At 49.0% G+C, this 15105-nt stretch overlaps 1 protein-coding gene across 3 annotated transcripts in view; it reads left to right on the forward strand.

Annotated features, from left to right (window-relative positions):
• PCSK6 (proprotein convertase subtilisin/kexin type 6) overlaps positions 1-15105 on the forward strand; it is a 186251-nt gene that overhangs the window by 95129 nt on the left and 76017 nt on the right. For all 3 annotated transcript variants that reach the window (XM_027570880.2, XM_027570881.2, XM_027570882.2), the window contains exons 7-8: positions 7304-7476; positions 12513-12725. In XM_027570880.2, the coding sequence (XP_027426681.1) occupies positions 7304-7476; positions 12513-12725 (386 nt within the window). The remainder of the gene's footprint in view (positions 1-7303; positions 7477-12512; positions 12726-15105) is intronic.

The raw sequence follows: 15105 nt of genomic DNA on the forward strand, positions 1-15105 counted from the left end.
TAGCTTTCATTATTATTTAGGCCTGGTGAGGCCAACAGATCAGGAGACCATGGCCATCAAAGAGAGTTGGTGACTCACAGTTCCCAAGAGGAGAGAGTACTCTAAGCCATGGAGGCCAGGAGGGCAAGCACCAAGGTTGGTCAGGAGTCAGAGGGAGCAAGGCAAGTCGTGGGCTGAAGCCTTTCTGGTTTCTGCCAGAAAGAGTGGGCATGGAAGAGTAAGCAGGGTTAGGATTGGTTCGTTTGAATAATTTCAGTGGGCTCTGGGGCTGAGGGGCTGTCCTTGGTTGTCTGGTTCCTGGTTATGGGGTAATTGGGGCAGGTGGAGGGTGGCCCAGAGCACCAAGAGCTCCATAAATGAGATAGCTAGAGGTGTGGGCTCTAGATTGATTAGTTTGTACATGGAAGACATGCCTCCTGGGAGAGTTCTTTACTATTTTGAGGAATTGGCCAGCCCTGGGGTGTGAGGGTGAGCAGTCCCTCCAGAATCAACAAGGCCCCAAGAGGTCAAAGCATCAGAATCACAGAAAATAAAAAACATGGTTAATGCAAGACCCTTGCTGCCATGGGCCTCATCTCATTGACCTTGGGTGCTATGGTAGGACATGCCCAGGGGTTTAGTGGTATACCCCTGGTATACAGCTGCATTTCCACTTTGGAAGGAGATGGCCTGGCTCCATCAGGAGATCAAGAACAGAGCAGGAGACCAAGAGAGACTTGAGTTGGTTGTCAACCAATGGTCTTTAAGCATTTCATGTCACAATGGCGCACATAGATGGGCCTTGACACCTCAGCAGACCACAGCTCCCTGGGGTTCGTAGAACAAGGCTGTCACGCGTGGGCACATTTAGAGATTGGAGAGCCCTGTTACAGTCTTAGGCAATAAGTGGAGTTGACAGAAACGTTTTAGATTTGTAACATTTCTAAACAACTGTTGAAACCTCACTTGGCCCAGAATGGCTGCTGGTAGAACAGAATGTCCTGTAGTCTTAGTGGATAAAAAAAAAAAACCAAAAAAACAAAAAAACCGAAACACCACAACAACAACAACCCCCCCCCCCCAAAAAAACCAATTCTCTGTGGATTTACTAAAATAAACTCAGGATTAATGAGCAAAATTTGTTGGGGAGGCCTATTTGTCACACTCAGGAAGCTGCAGTCTAATTTTACTTTCTGCTGTTCATTGCTCTTACATTGCCATTCATTTGCTGAAGGCAAAATACATTACTTTTCAATAAACAAAAGTGGGCCCAGCGTGTCCTGCTCCCCCGCCTTCCTCCAGATGTTAACAACCTGGGCTGATAACTGACTTCTTGTATTGGGGGGGTATGTGTGTGTGTGTGTTCGTTCTTCTCCCTCCCCCCCCCCCCCCTTTATTTTAGCTCACCGACAGAAATTTACTTTCACTCCATTCTGGAGGCTACAAGTCCAAGATCAACATGTTGGCAGGTTGGGTTTCTTTGGAGGGGTCTCTCCTTGGCTTGTAGATGGCTGCTGCTTACTGTGTCCTCACATGGTCATCACTTGGTCTGTGTGTTGTCTGGATCTGAATTTCCTCTTATAAGGATACCGGTCATCTTGGATTCGGGCCCACCCAGCTGGCCTCATTTTCCTGTAAATACCTCATGAAAGACCTTATCTCCAAATCCAGTCACACTGACCTTGCCATGCCTTTTAACATGGAGCTTCCTCACAAAGTTCAGAGGCAATGCTGTGTCTCAGGCTGCTTTACAGGGTCAACGCTAGGTCCATGGGCCTGTAATTTGGAAAGTTGCACTATAAATTAGTAGTGGGGGCGGGGAGGAAGGACAGGTGACTCTGAAAAAAGGGCTGCTGGTTATTGACACTGGACCAAGAGACGTAAAATCATCCATTTCAGCAAGTTCTCCAGGGCATGTAAAATATTATTGGGTCCAGGCAGTTTTATAGACACACCTAAGTGGGGTTCGCTCCTGCACGCGGCTTCTGTGCACACCAGAGCTGCCTGCTGGGGGATTGAGCCCCCAGAACACTCTGAGCTGTTCCCCCAGACACAAACTCATCTGATCCTGAGAAGCACCATCTTCCTTCTCCTCCCTTCTCCTCCCTTCTCCTCCGTGCTCCTCTCACAGACTGGTCCTCATAGTGGACAGTCGGGCACGTGTTTGTCCTGCCGCATGAGCGCGCCAACCCCCCGGAGCTCATTTGCCAAACCAATGCCTGGCCCCAGTTCTTTTTTGTACTTGGGTCTTTCTTTTTTCATCAGAGAAATGATGATTGTTTTTCTTCGATTTGGCGTTTCCAGAGAACCATTCACATTTAAAGCTAATATTGGAACAGCAGGTTTCCACTGAAAATATTTACCTTTTCTTTGTTGGCAACTTGTCAGTGTTGGGGGAAAATAGATGCTTCATTAAAATCTAAATACGTTATACTTTCTTCCTCACACATCAGTCGCTCTTCTTCCGAGATGAAAAGCATCGTGAGAGGTGTTGAGAAATTATTCTGGTCGTCTGTTTTTACATATTTTTGATGTCTTCTGGCATCTCGTTCTTCTTATTCAAAAGTAGGCACTGAGCCCTGAGCAATGCATAGAATTGTTGAATCCCTATATCGGACACCTGAAGCAGATATAATGCTGTACGCTCATTATACTGAAAAAAAAATTCTTTTTAAAGTAGGCATTCCCATACCTATAACTTGCATGGAGAAGTCTAGAATATCAGGTTACATTTCAGCACTAGAACATCAGAATTGATTTTGGTTGCCTGTGTGGCTGGCAGGGCCTTCTCCTTCCCTGGCAAGCCCATTGTGGAATATAAGGGTACATAGAACAAAGCTACCATTTCTCCAACAGCACCAGGTACTACGGCCTCAACATATATTTAATCCTCTCAACTACTCTGCCAGGTAAATATTGTGGAAGACGAGGGCTCAGAGAATTTGAGATCCTGGCCCAAGGTTAGACAGAGCTGAGATCCCACCCCAGGACTCTGTGACCCCTGTTCCATTTCCCCCTGCTGCGAGTTGCTCTTTATCTTGCCAGAGGCCACACCCTTTGCCACACCACATGGCCGACGTCCTGTACTGGTTATGGCCCCTCTCTTTGGGCTGATGGCTGAGCGAGCACCTGGGCCCAGTGTCCCTGACATAGAGGGAAGCCCTGGGCTCACAGACTAGTGACTGGAGAGCGATAACATTTCAGATCAACCTGATTCTCCTTGTCCAGCCAGAAATCAGAAAAGAGGAGGTGCGCTGAGCTGATGGGACAGCCCCACCGTTGAAAGGGAGAAAGGCCCCCACAAGAGATGCCAATAAACTCCGACAAGTTTGGCCCCCATTATAACTCCCTTGATCTTCAAAGGGAAGTTGTTGTTACTCTATTTAAATTAAGGATCGGGTGCCTGGGTGGCTCAGTTGGTTAAGCGACTGCCTTCAGCTCAGGTCATGATCCCAGAGTCCCGGGATCGAGTCCCGCATCGGGCTCCCTGCTCAGCAGGGAGTCTGCTTCTCCCTTTGACCCAACCCCCTCTCATGCTCTTTCTCTCTCTCATTCTCGCTCTCAAATAAAATAAATAAAATCTTAAAAAAAAACAGTCTAAAAAAATAAATAAATTAAGGATCTCTGTCTATCAAAAGGCACCATCAACAAAGTGAGAAGACAAGGCATCAACTGGGAGAAGATATTTATAATGTGTATAACCAACAGAGGATTAATTCCCAGTACCAGCAAAACTTAGCCATATATAGTTTAAGCAAGCATACAATTGTATTAACCCACTAGTTTTTATTTTTTATTTTTTTTAATATTTTATTTATTCATGAGAGACAGAGAGAGAGAGAGAGAGGCAGAGGGAGAAGCAGGCTCCCAAGGAGCAGGGGGCCCGATGCGGGACTTGATCCCAGGACCCTGGGATCATGACCTGAGCTGAAGGCAGACGCTTAACCATCTGAGCCACCCAGGCGCCCAACCCACTAGTTTTTAAACGGCAATGAAAGGAATCATCCAAAATTCTGAGCAGTTTCCTCTGTGAGGGGCAGGGCATGGGTAGAGACCCCAGTGGGTCATGTTTATATTTGCACTGAATGGATGGAGGGTTCATGGGTGTCAATTATTTTTTTAGGCTTTATCACTAACATCTATGTAACATATGATCCTTCATACATATTAAAGAGTATATGTTTTTAAAATAAAGGTAAAAAGGGATTAGTTACTGTTAACAACCCCTGGAAATTGTTGTCTTTATTCCTGTGTTTACAGATGGGGAAACTGAGGCTCAGTGGGTTCCCACTAGCCACTAACATGCACATTGGGTCCTTACTGCCAGGCACTTTACCTGAATCATCTTTTTTAGTTTTTCTGGCACCTCTGTAGATAAAATTACTTTCATCATTACAACCTACAGGAAATGGAGGCCTGGTGGACATGAGGTAAACTCCCAGAGTCACTAGTTGGTGGTCACGGCAGGGCTGTCACCTGTGGCATGCCCTATGACCCTCCTGCCAGCTTCAAGGCACAGTGTGGGTGAGAGTTTTGTTCCACGGGCCTCTCGTTGGGAGTAGTGATGAGGGGTCCACATCCAGTTGCCATGTGGCACCATCTTAGTGCCTAAACAGGGGCCATCCTAAGCCAGGCAGTTGAGGTCTTATCTCTGTCAGCTTGGGCCACCATCACAAAATTCCACAGACTGAGAGCTTAAGCAACAGACAGTTATTTCTCACAGTTCTGGAGGCTGAAAGTCCAAGATCAAGGTACTGGCCCATTCTATTCTATTCCCCTGTGAGGGCCCACTTTGTGGCTCACAAATGGCTACCTTCTCTGTGTCCTCACATGGTAGAGACAGACAGAGATGCAAGCTCTCTGCCAACTCTTCTTATAATAGGCACTAAGCCCATCACGGGGGGCCCCACCCTCATGACTTCATCTAAACCTAATTACCTCCTAAAATTCCTACCTTCATCACACTGGGGGTTGGAGCTTCAACATGTGAATTTGGGGTGGGGGGACAGAAACATTTAGTCCATCACGGGTAGTAAAGAGAGGAAGGGAAATAGATGGGGAGCCGGAAGATAGAACAGACAGTGTTGAAGTTAAAATTTATTTCTACTTGTCATTTTTAAGGCCTTGCGGCCATAAAGAAATAGTTCTAACGACTCCAGCACCCTCTCTCACCGCCTGTGCCTGTTTGGCTGACACTCCCGAGGGGCTCTCAGCCCTGTCATTGAACTCCTGCTGTCTCCCAGACCTCAGTCTCACTGTTGTTTGGCTATAAATTTCTCTGACACGGATTTTGAGTACAATTTCCAGACTTTTGGAGCAGGAGTTTCCAGTTTGCTTGTAGTGCCCCACCCAAGTGGAGGGCCAAAATGGCACACCTTCGAGCAGCAGCCCCCTCCTCCTACAACCACGACTGTCCTACTCAGCCGCCCAGGGCCTCTGACCTTTTCTGTCTCAGCTCACAACAGGGCAGATGTTAAGGAGAACACGTCAGGGCAACCTGAACTCTCAAATCTGGGCAGCATGAATTGATAGGGTTAGAAGAGTTTACTGCATTTCAATCATCTTCATGTGCTCTGTCAGTAGGAAGTCTCTCACCCTGACTAATCATAAAGTGCTTTTATTTGTTCATCTACAACCCATGTGTTACTGGGTGAGAGATTGGATATCATTTGAAATTTATGTGTTCGGGATCTCTGACTCTCAAACCATCCATCAAAAGTGACAGCAGAGCATCTCCACAATTACAGTGTAATTTACATAAAACATCTGTCCCTGAGCACCTGGGGAGGGTGTCCCCTCAAAGAGTCTCCTTTGCATGGTTCTTCCTGCCTGAGCCCCGTACCATCTCTTTTCATCCTGGGGATAAATCACTGTTCTGTCTTTTAAAATCATTCGTTTTCTGAGTTTCTATTCTTGGCATACCCGCTGTATGTGGACACAGATTCTGGGATGTGGCATGAATAGATCCAGCCCAGGCTGGGGGAGCTGGGGGCCTCTCTGCTCAGTGAGGGGAACCTCAGGGAGAGTGCTGCCTGGGCTGGGGTGCATGGGAGGGGAAGCTGCAACCATTTACAATCGTGTCTTAGAAGAGTCTTTAATGGTGCAGGGAAATGTTCTGTATGAAGTTCTGTAGTAAAAAAAGAACTTGGAGAGAAAGTGCGTGCTGGGGCCAAAGAAAAGTACTGGAAGAAAACAACCAAAATATTATCACTAGTTATTTCTCTATTTTCCAAACTTTCTGCAAAGAGCATATGTGATGCTTCTAATCAGAAAAAGTCCTCTTTTCTGTTATGTTTTAAATAGCTCAAGATTTAAAATTCGTTGGCACGGCCACTGCCCACATGGGGCTGGGCCTGGTGGAGGAGGAGCTCCTGGGGGCCTTGGAACGGGGTGGCTGTGGGGACCGAGCAGTCACCTAGAGCGTCGATCTGGGGTCGGCTGGCCCAGGTTTACTGAGTCTCCAAGAAGTCCAGTTTTACGTATCTGCTAGTGTCCAGGCAGGAAGTGCTGGTGGCTGTCATTACCCCTGCTTCCCAGTTATGTACCAGCATTGCTGAGACCCCCTCTCTGGGTGAAGCCTGGGGACACCACACCTGCTAGATACAGAGTATGATCAGTAATGGAGACAAAGCCTGGGCCTGGGGTGTGCGGGGACCCTCGGTCAAGAACATAGGCATTGGGAGAGGCTCGTGGCTCCGTCCCTCTCCTTCTGAGGTGCTCTTGAGGAAGGGGTAGTCCCCACCACCTAAAGACCCCTCTGGGACACACAAAACCTGAACGCACACTGAGATACAAGAAGCCTGTTCCTTGAGAGACTATGGTGTGGCCCTCTGTTGTCCAGGTTAAAAACTCCTAGTTACAAATCAGAGATGGGTGTGATTTTTTTTTTTTTTTTTTTTTTTTTTAAAGAGAGATAAGAAAGAGAAATAAACTGTTGACAGCAGGGAAAGTTGAAAATGACTCCGGAGCTCTATTATAGAAATAATCATCGTAGTCATTCTATTATGTTCCACTTTTCAATACCAGAGTGACTGCGTGCTACCAAGGAAACAGTTTACAACAGTTTACATCCTATCTTTTCCAAACGGTTCCGTTTCCTTTGTTGCTGTCCCATGCTGGGGATGTCACAGCGTGGCCCCAGATGTCATTTGAATTCCTTCACATCAGCACAGGATGGGGAAAGAGGTTTTCCAGAATGAGGCTGGAACATTCCTGAGCTGGGGGGTGGTGTGGGGGGCTATCTGGCTGCGCCCCAGGGTCACAGTCTGTGCGGCCCCAAAAAGTGCCAAGCGGGCGTGCACGGGGCCTCGTTGTGTGCTTTCAGGCATCCGCATGCTGGACGGCGACGTGACGGATGTGGTTGAAGCCAAGTCGCTGGGCATCAGACCCAACTACATCGACATTTACAGCGCCAGCTGGGGACCAGATGATGACGGGAAGACGGTGGACGGGCCTGGCCGACTGGCTAAGCAGGCCTTCGAATATGGCATTAAAAAGGTGTGAGTCTTCCAGGGCTACGGTGCATCTCGCCAGGGTAGGGGGGGTGGGAAATAGTAAAAAAAAAAAAAAAATTAGCAATTAAAAATTAGAGTGACACAAGCCAGAGCCCCCAAAATGGGGCCGGGAAGGCCCCGCCGTGCCACGACCGGTGTGAGGGAGAAGGCATTTCAAGGTTCAGGGGAGTGGCTCTCTACCAACCAGAGCAGAAGGATTTCACCTTGTCATAGAGAGGCTATTCTAGCAGGTGCCCGTGGGTCACCCACCAGGCCCAGGACTCTGTGCCTTGAAGCCTGACAGCCCCCAGCTGAGAGGTGTGGGCAGGTGGGCTCTAGGGGTCTTAGTCTGACTACCTGGGTTGTTACTTGTGTAGGTGGAAGGGGATGTCTTGGGCCTCGGTCCCCCTGCCCACAGAAACACCCAGCCATGGAGTTTCCCGTGTCCATCACGGAGTGTGCACTAATCCAGCACCCCCACCCCCACCACCAAACAGGAAGTCTTGGCCTTGTTGCCCTCCCTGCCAGCACACAGCCTAACATGTTTAGGATTTCTTTGGTAGAGCCTCACCAGGGACTAAACAGAGCAAACATCCAAGCACAGGTTCTCCGCTGACCGGCTGAGGGGAAGCAGAGGAGACTGTCAGGCTTGTTCTCCACCGGCCAGGAAGCCCACCCACAGTCACTCTGGGATCATTAGTCCTGGATCCTTGGGAGTCAAACATGCAGGGAAGGGGGGGGGCGCGGGAGAGGGACCTGGAGATGACCCAGTTCTTATAAGCCAGCTGGTGAGGCAGATTTCTGGGCGAGGACAGCTTCTTGGAGCAGACAGATGGAGCTGCGGTCAGTGTCCGGGTGGCCCTGGGTGGCCCAAGGCCCAGCCCAGAGTACAAGGTATGGCCTGGTGATGCTGGCGGGGGGTTGGGCAGGAAGTCCAAGCATCCCTGGGCCAGCATCTGTACTTCCGACTTCTCCTATGGGAGGTGGGACAGTAGGGCTGCAAAGGCGGGGGTGGTTCAGGTCCCTTTTACTATTTATGCTTTAGAACGTTTTTTAAAAGTCCTTATTTTATTATAACCTATGTGCCATGATTAAAGTGTGATTAATAAGTAGTTAATTAACAAACCAGATATTATCAGAGGATCCTATTGAAAGCAGCCTTTCTCTGTCTCCCCCCATCCTCCCCCCACCAGTCCCGCCCCATAGAGGACCAATTTTTTTTTTTTTAACTCTGTTCCCTTTTTTCTTTCTTCTAAATAATAGAATTTGATTGCTTTTTTGGATAAATTGAGTTTGGTCATTTTCTATGAGTTTTTTATGGGGTTTGAGTATTTATCTCTTAGCATGTCCCCAATCTTGGCACTTGACCTCATGGTCATGTTTGGGACACCACCCAACTGCCTTTGTCCCCCGTGACTCAAAGAAAATGCAAAGGCTGCTTCTGTCAGGTTGCTGAGCCCCTGAGCTGTGCCAGGTGCTGGCCCAGGGATGCTGGAAGGTTCAGGTGTGACCAAGTCAGCTGCTGCCTACAAGGGGCTGCGAAGTAAAACTATCTTATCTTTCCAGTGCTCGGCTCCTACCACCCACTAGATCACATGGATCTCACTCTTGATGATAAGTGGGACATCCTAAAAGTTAAGCTTTAATTTAAGCTGTCAATTAGAGATCGCATTTTCTGTGTGGAAGATACTGCTTGGAACAGTGTTAATCCTTAACGTGTCCTTCTTTGAGATTTCGAAAGATCTGAGGTCTCAGGACAGGGCCCCCCATTTCCTGGAGAGGTCAATGATTGTTTTCAAATGATTGTTGGGTATCACAGCTTCGCTTAGCTTTGCGTCGACTGAACCTGTGTGGGGCTTTGGAAAGTCGGGAGCTGCAGAGAGGGGATCTTTGCGTTCCGGATTCTGAGCAGCACCGGCTTTACTAGGCTGTCAGGGGAGTGAAGAAGGTGCAGAGGGGACCGTGTGGCTCCCCATCATTCTTGTCACAGTTTCTTGAAATACTGAGGTCATTCCATTTTTTCCCCAGTCATTCTGAAGTAAAATATGTCATATAGGGGCCCTTAAATCATAGCTGTGTGAAGTTGTCACTGAAAATCCTCCTCGAAATTTGATGATCTCAAACCAGACCACATTTCCCCCCCATCTGTTTTTCCTTCTCGATGCCCCATTTGTCAGCTACAGTCTTTTTCTGTCAAGCCTGACTTCATCTCTGGTAGATGATGTGGTTTGGTGGTAGGAGACTTCAGAGGCCATCATCTGGCACAGAGATGTGCCTGATGTCGGTCCTTAGGAAGCCTTACCCCTTGCGTGGCTTGTCCTTCCGAAGGGGAGAGGCAACATCGCTGAGCCTGGAAACACTGGCCTTGTCCAGATGCCGGGTATTTGCAAGCCCTCAGGCACGGTGCTTTGGAGTTCACAGATGAACCCTTCACCTCCCAGGCGAGGCGCTGAAATACGTTTGGATCAGGTTGAGGTTGTGACTTTCCTGAACAGAAACACCAGTTCACGGCTAGGGTAGAACTGTCCCCTGTAGCTTCTGTCCCATGGCTTCCAAGACATGGCAAGTGAAAATATAATCCTCAGGTGGGCGCCTGGGTGGCTCAGTTGGTTAAGCAACTGCCTTCGGCTCAGGTCATGATCCTGGAGTCCCGGGATCGAGTCCCGCATCGGGCTCCCTGCTCGGCGGGGAGTCTGCTTCTCCCTCTGACCCTCCCCTCTCTCACGTGCTCTCTCTCTCTCATTCTCTCTCTCAAATAAAAAAATAAAATCTTTAAAAAATATATATAATCCTCAGAGACAGCTAAAACATCTCGTCGCACCTCAGATCTGGGTGTTTCCTCCACCTCATTCTTTGCAGGAAGGAGAGAGGTGTTTAATGCCTTGACACCTGGGAGAATGGATTAGTCTAGGAGTAACTACGCAGCGTAAGGTGGAAGATGGGGGCCTTTGGCATTTTAGGCCCTTGTTCTTCAAAGTGGGGTCCAGAAGCAGCCATGCGGGCATCACCTGGGAGCTCATTAGAAATGCAGAATCTCAGGGCACCCCCAGACCTACAGAGTCTGAGTCTGCCATGTAGCAAGACCCCCAGTGACTTGTGTGCACGCTCACGTATGAGGAGTGCTGTCTGGGGGTGTTCTCTGTGCTGCTGGAACAGTAAAGTTCTAGGCTCCACTTTGCAAAATGACAGCCTTTCATAAATAATTTAGAGTGGGGTGGGGAGTGTCTTAGAGATGATTCTCATGCACTAAAGATAGGCTCCTATGGGTTAAATACCTTTCCATTTTGATTTTAGTTTCTTTGAACTAGCCCCGCCAGTTAATCTCTCCCTGTAGGTAATTATATGCACAGACACACCCATTTCCACAGTACTTGGTGCCTTTCTTCCAGAAGGTTGACCTTTTGGCTAAATGTGAGTAAGCTTTCTGTGGAGCTCTTGGCCATGCGGACAGGTCCGCCTAGGAGATGTGGAAAGCAGTGTGAGTGAGGCAGCTTTGAGCAACGGGACTGGGTGAGCACGAGGGACCTCCCGGGGGCTCCGTTGAGAGCCTCAGGTTAGAAATTGGAGGAAAGGTCAGAGTCATGACAAATGGGCACAAAAGGGCAAGGAACTGTCGTCCACTTGGGCTACAAAGTGGAGAGTCATGGGGCTTTCCGAGCAGGTGGGTCCGCTCAGCCCAGGGTGGACTTGAACTCTGGGTGAGTGTAACGCATCCAGTCAACAGCAAGGCTTCTGTTGGACTCTGTGGGGATCACAGAATTTTGTTGCAAGTTTCCTTTAAATTGGCCAGTTGTTGAGCATAAGTATCAGTTTCTTCCCACATGTTTGGAAAGGAGGGTCCTTGACAAGGACACCAAAGTAACCAGTCCTGTGGGTCTGGTTTCATGGAGATGGGTGTTGGCGCTGTTCTCTTGGCCTGGCTGTGCATCACCAGCAGGTCCAGCCACTCGGACAGAATGGGTCAGGTCCGTCTTGGATTGATGTTTAACTGTGTTTGGGACTGGGGTGAGCACTTGGTTGAGTCAGAAATCCTTGATTCTGTGGGTGTGGGATGAAACAGAGCTGCAGGAACCGACCCTGACGGCCACTGCCTTTCAGAGACTTGCTTTCACATGTATGTTCTGAAAAGTGAAGACCTACACACAGGTGAAGCTCCTGGCTTTGACTGGCATTGACCACCTGACTACTTTATTTTTTTTTAATATTTTATTTATTTATTTGAATGAGAGAGAGAGAGAGCATGAGCAGGGGGAGGGGCAGAGGGAGAAACAGACTCCCCGCTGAGCAGGGAGCCCGATGTGGGGCTCGATCCCAGGACCCCGGGATCATGACCTGAGCTGAAGGCAGATGCTTAATCAACTGAGGCACCTCGGTGCCCCACCTGACTAATGTGTACCCATGGCAGAGACCCTGGGGAACTCATAGGATGGCCCCAAGCAGCTATGGATTCTGGACCATGACCCATTTTACCTGTTCAGTCTTCACCCAGAATTCACAGTCCCACCCCCTCTTTTCAAAACCTTGCTCTCCAAGAAATGTGCTTCTTCCACTGGGTTTTCAGGAAAATTCACCCTCTGCCCCAAAGGACCAGCTCTTTCATTCCCCACAGGTTTCGATCTCGAAAAATTAATGTTATAAATTCAGCCATCAGCTTTCATCTCAGTAATACTTGTGGCACTGCTTACTCTTTACAATGCTAGGTCATTAGGATGGAAATTACAGGCATGGCTCTGGAGTGGAACAGCTCATACGAGGGCCCTTGATTTTCCCCTGAAGAGCAGAGAGGGCTTTCTGGGCCATCGCCTCAGTGCAATCCTGTGATTCTGCCGTTGTAAGGCTGTCGCCACAGGCAAAAGTGCTCTGTGAAAATGAAACGAGAGCCCACAGAACCATGTGGCATCCATATGGTCTGAACACATCCTTCTCAGACCCTTGGGAGGGACATTCCGAAGGAAGGACTCCAGGCCGGCGCGAGACCCAGCGCTCGAGCTTCCGGCTGCCGGGGCTGACGCCTTGTTCTCCTTCTTCCCCTCCCTCTAGGGCCGGCAGGGCCTGGGTTCCATTTTCGTCTGGGCCTCTGGGAACGGCGGGAGAGAGGGGGACCACTGCTCCTGTGATGGTTACACCAACAGCGTCTACACCATCTCCGTGAGCAGCACCACCGAGAACGGTTACAAGCCGTGGTACCTGGAGGAGTGTGCGTCCACCCTGGCCACCACCTACAGCAGTGGCGCGTTTTATGATCGGAAAATCGTGAGTTCTCTTGGCCAGGTGGAGAGCCGAGGACGCACGCCTTCGGCCCTTTGGGGGCAAGTTTCTTTCCCTCTTCACAAAAAGAGGAACCAGGTTGAGGCCAGTCTGTACCGGGTCCCAGAGTACTGACCTTACCCATCGGTGAACTGGTTGTGCCTTGAGGGAAACCCCAGTCCCTTGGCAACCACCCTCAGACCCTGCCTTTCTAATTTTTGCACAAAATACCAATTAAAACCCTCTCTTGGCTTTAGGGATCTAAAAATAGCATTTAAGAACGGGGTGCCTTCTCAGCACCATGCCTCCTTCTAGCTCTCTAAATTTCTGTGGTCACATTGCTTGGGATCCAACTGACCGGTTCAGTTTCAACGTGCCAAAGAGAGTAAGAGAAAGTCTTAGTTTTATACTGAAACCTTTTAGAGATCCAAGTGTTCTTCCAGGAGGTTCTTTCCCCCAGCAAAACGACTTTCCCCGGACACTTCGAATTGAGCAGTGGTTTCTGTCTGTTCCATTCACTTCAATGAACACCAGCGTGATTCATCCTTTTAAAAAGGGACTGTTTTCTTTCAGCATATGGGTGGAATTTGTGCTTTCTTCCTTCCCCACAGGCTTTCCTACTTTAAGAAAAGTAAAGAGGGGGAGGATTTTGAGCCAAAATTAATGCAGAATTCAAATGCACAGTCGTTAAGTTGGTTTTTAGATGTTTAAAAAAATGAGACCGTGGAGCTGGCCAGACATGGTTTAATTTTAAAGCATGCTCACTAGCATCTTTTTATTTCTCCTGCTGCTGAGCCACATCTCTAGAAATTATTTGCAAATTTATTTTTTTACATTTTTCGGGGGCAGCATGCAGGCTCCCTGTTCCCCGCTTTTCCCCCGCACCTGCTGAAAGGTGAGCCACACGGCTGCTGGGCCACCAGCCTGGCAGTGGTCCGGGCTAGTAAACAGAGGTCTTAATTTATTTTCCTTTTCTACCGAAGCACGCGCCCCTGGGACAGGCGGCCAAGATTCTGAATGGTATCCTGTTCATTTAGGAATCTAGCTCATTTGAACACGGGCTTGCTGGAGTCTTGTTAAACAGGCCTGCCGGCTGGAGGCATTCAAAACAGAAGTCTTGCCATTGAACGCTTTGTACCAGAGGCTTCCTGCTGGGACGCCTGTGTCTCCCATCCCTGGGAGCAGGGCTTGCTGCTTTATTTGCTTAGTTAATCACACTGCGTGTGCACACACCTTAGCTACAAAATGCCTTAATTCTTTTTTCTTTCTTCCTTCCTGTTTTTTTTTTTTTTTTTTAATCTCTTCTCCAAGCAATAATATACAGGTCAGAAGGGTGTAGTTCAGAGGAGGGTAAAAGAGAAAATCACTTAGTGTACTTCCTGGGCTAGGCTTCTCCTCTGAGAGTATGAATGGCATTTTTGCTGGGGTTTTTGTTTTTGTTGTGGTGGTGGTGGTGGTTTTCAGCTCAACTAGAGCCAAGCTTTTGCTCTGAGTCCTCCAAGAGAACCTGCAAGGGGATGGACTTCTCTGGATGGTTGGCAGCTTGTAGGCTGTGCGGTTCAGGCAGGTGTCAGCTGGAAATCAAGGCTCTGTCCCATCCCGTATTCTCTGTTCCTCTCTGTCCAGCGAATGCCGAGCCATGTTCGCCTGAAGGGAGGGGATTGCCTGGTACTGACACATGACTTTTAATAAAAGGAGTAACGCCCGGCAGAGCATTGCTCACCCATTCATTCCTTGACTTTCTTTCATTCGCTGACCTGGAGCAGAGTTCCATGCATGACGTTTGGTCTCAGGAAGCAGGGGCTGCCCACCTTGGTTGAGCCATCCCCTCCCTGCAGAGGGGGGCCCTCTGCTCACTCCCCAGTTCTCAGAGGCTGGAGAGCCAGCCATGGGCCTCCCCTGCTCTTGGGAGCGTGGCCTCCTGCCCAGACACCCTCAGTGTCCATCACTGGCCACCATTTACTGAATGTAAGTATGTTTCAGGCGCCAGCTATGACTTTCACCAGAAAGAAGCCTGTGAAGGACGCATCATTAGGCCCATTTGCAGATGAAGATCCTGGGGTCAGAGGTTGCATCCTTGTCCGGACTTCCCCGCCCTCAGCTGCCCTTCCTTGAACAGCAGGATGCAGGGGAGGAGGAGGCTGGTCTCTGCCAGTGTTCCTGTCAGTCTTCCGGCATGTGCATGAGGCAGGCTGGATCCTGTCTCCTGGGTGATTGTCAGCCCAGCCAGAATGTGATGAAGGAAGATGCTCCGTTGGGGAGAGGATCTGGATTGTTATGACTGGGGAAATTCATTCTTTAGGGTTATGCAGATCGGCTACTAGAACCTTGCTGTTGGTGTGGCTATCAGTTTCCTATTGCTCTCGTAACAAATTATCCCAAACTC

Source organism: Zalophus californianus, chromosome 6 (assembly GCF_009762305.2).
Source record: "Zalophus californianus isolate mZalCal1 chromosome 6, mZalCal1.pri.v2, whole genome shotgun sequence".
Taxonomy (NCBI): domain Eukaryota; kingdom Metazoa; phylum Chordata; class Mammalia; order Carnivora; family Otariidae; genus Zalophus; species Zalophus californianus.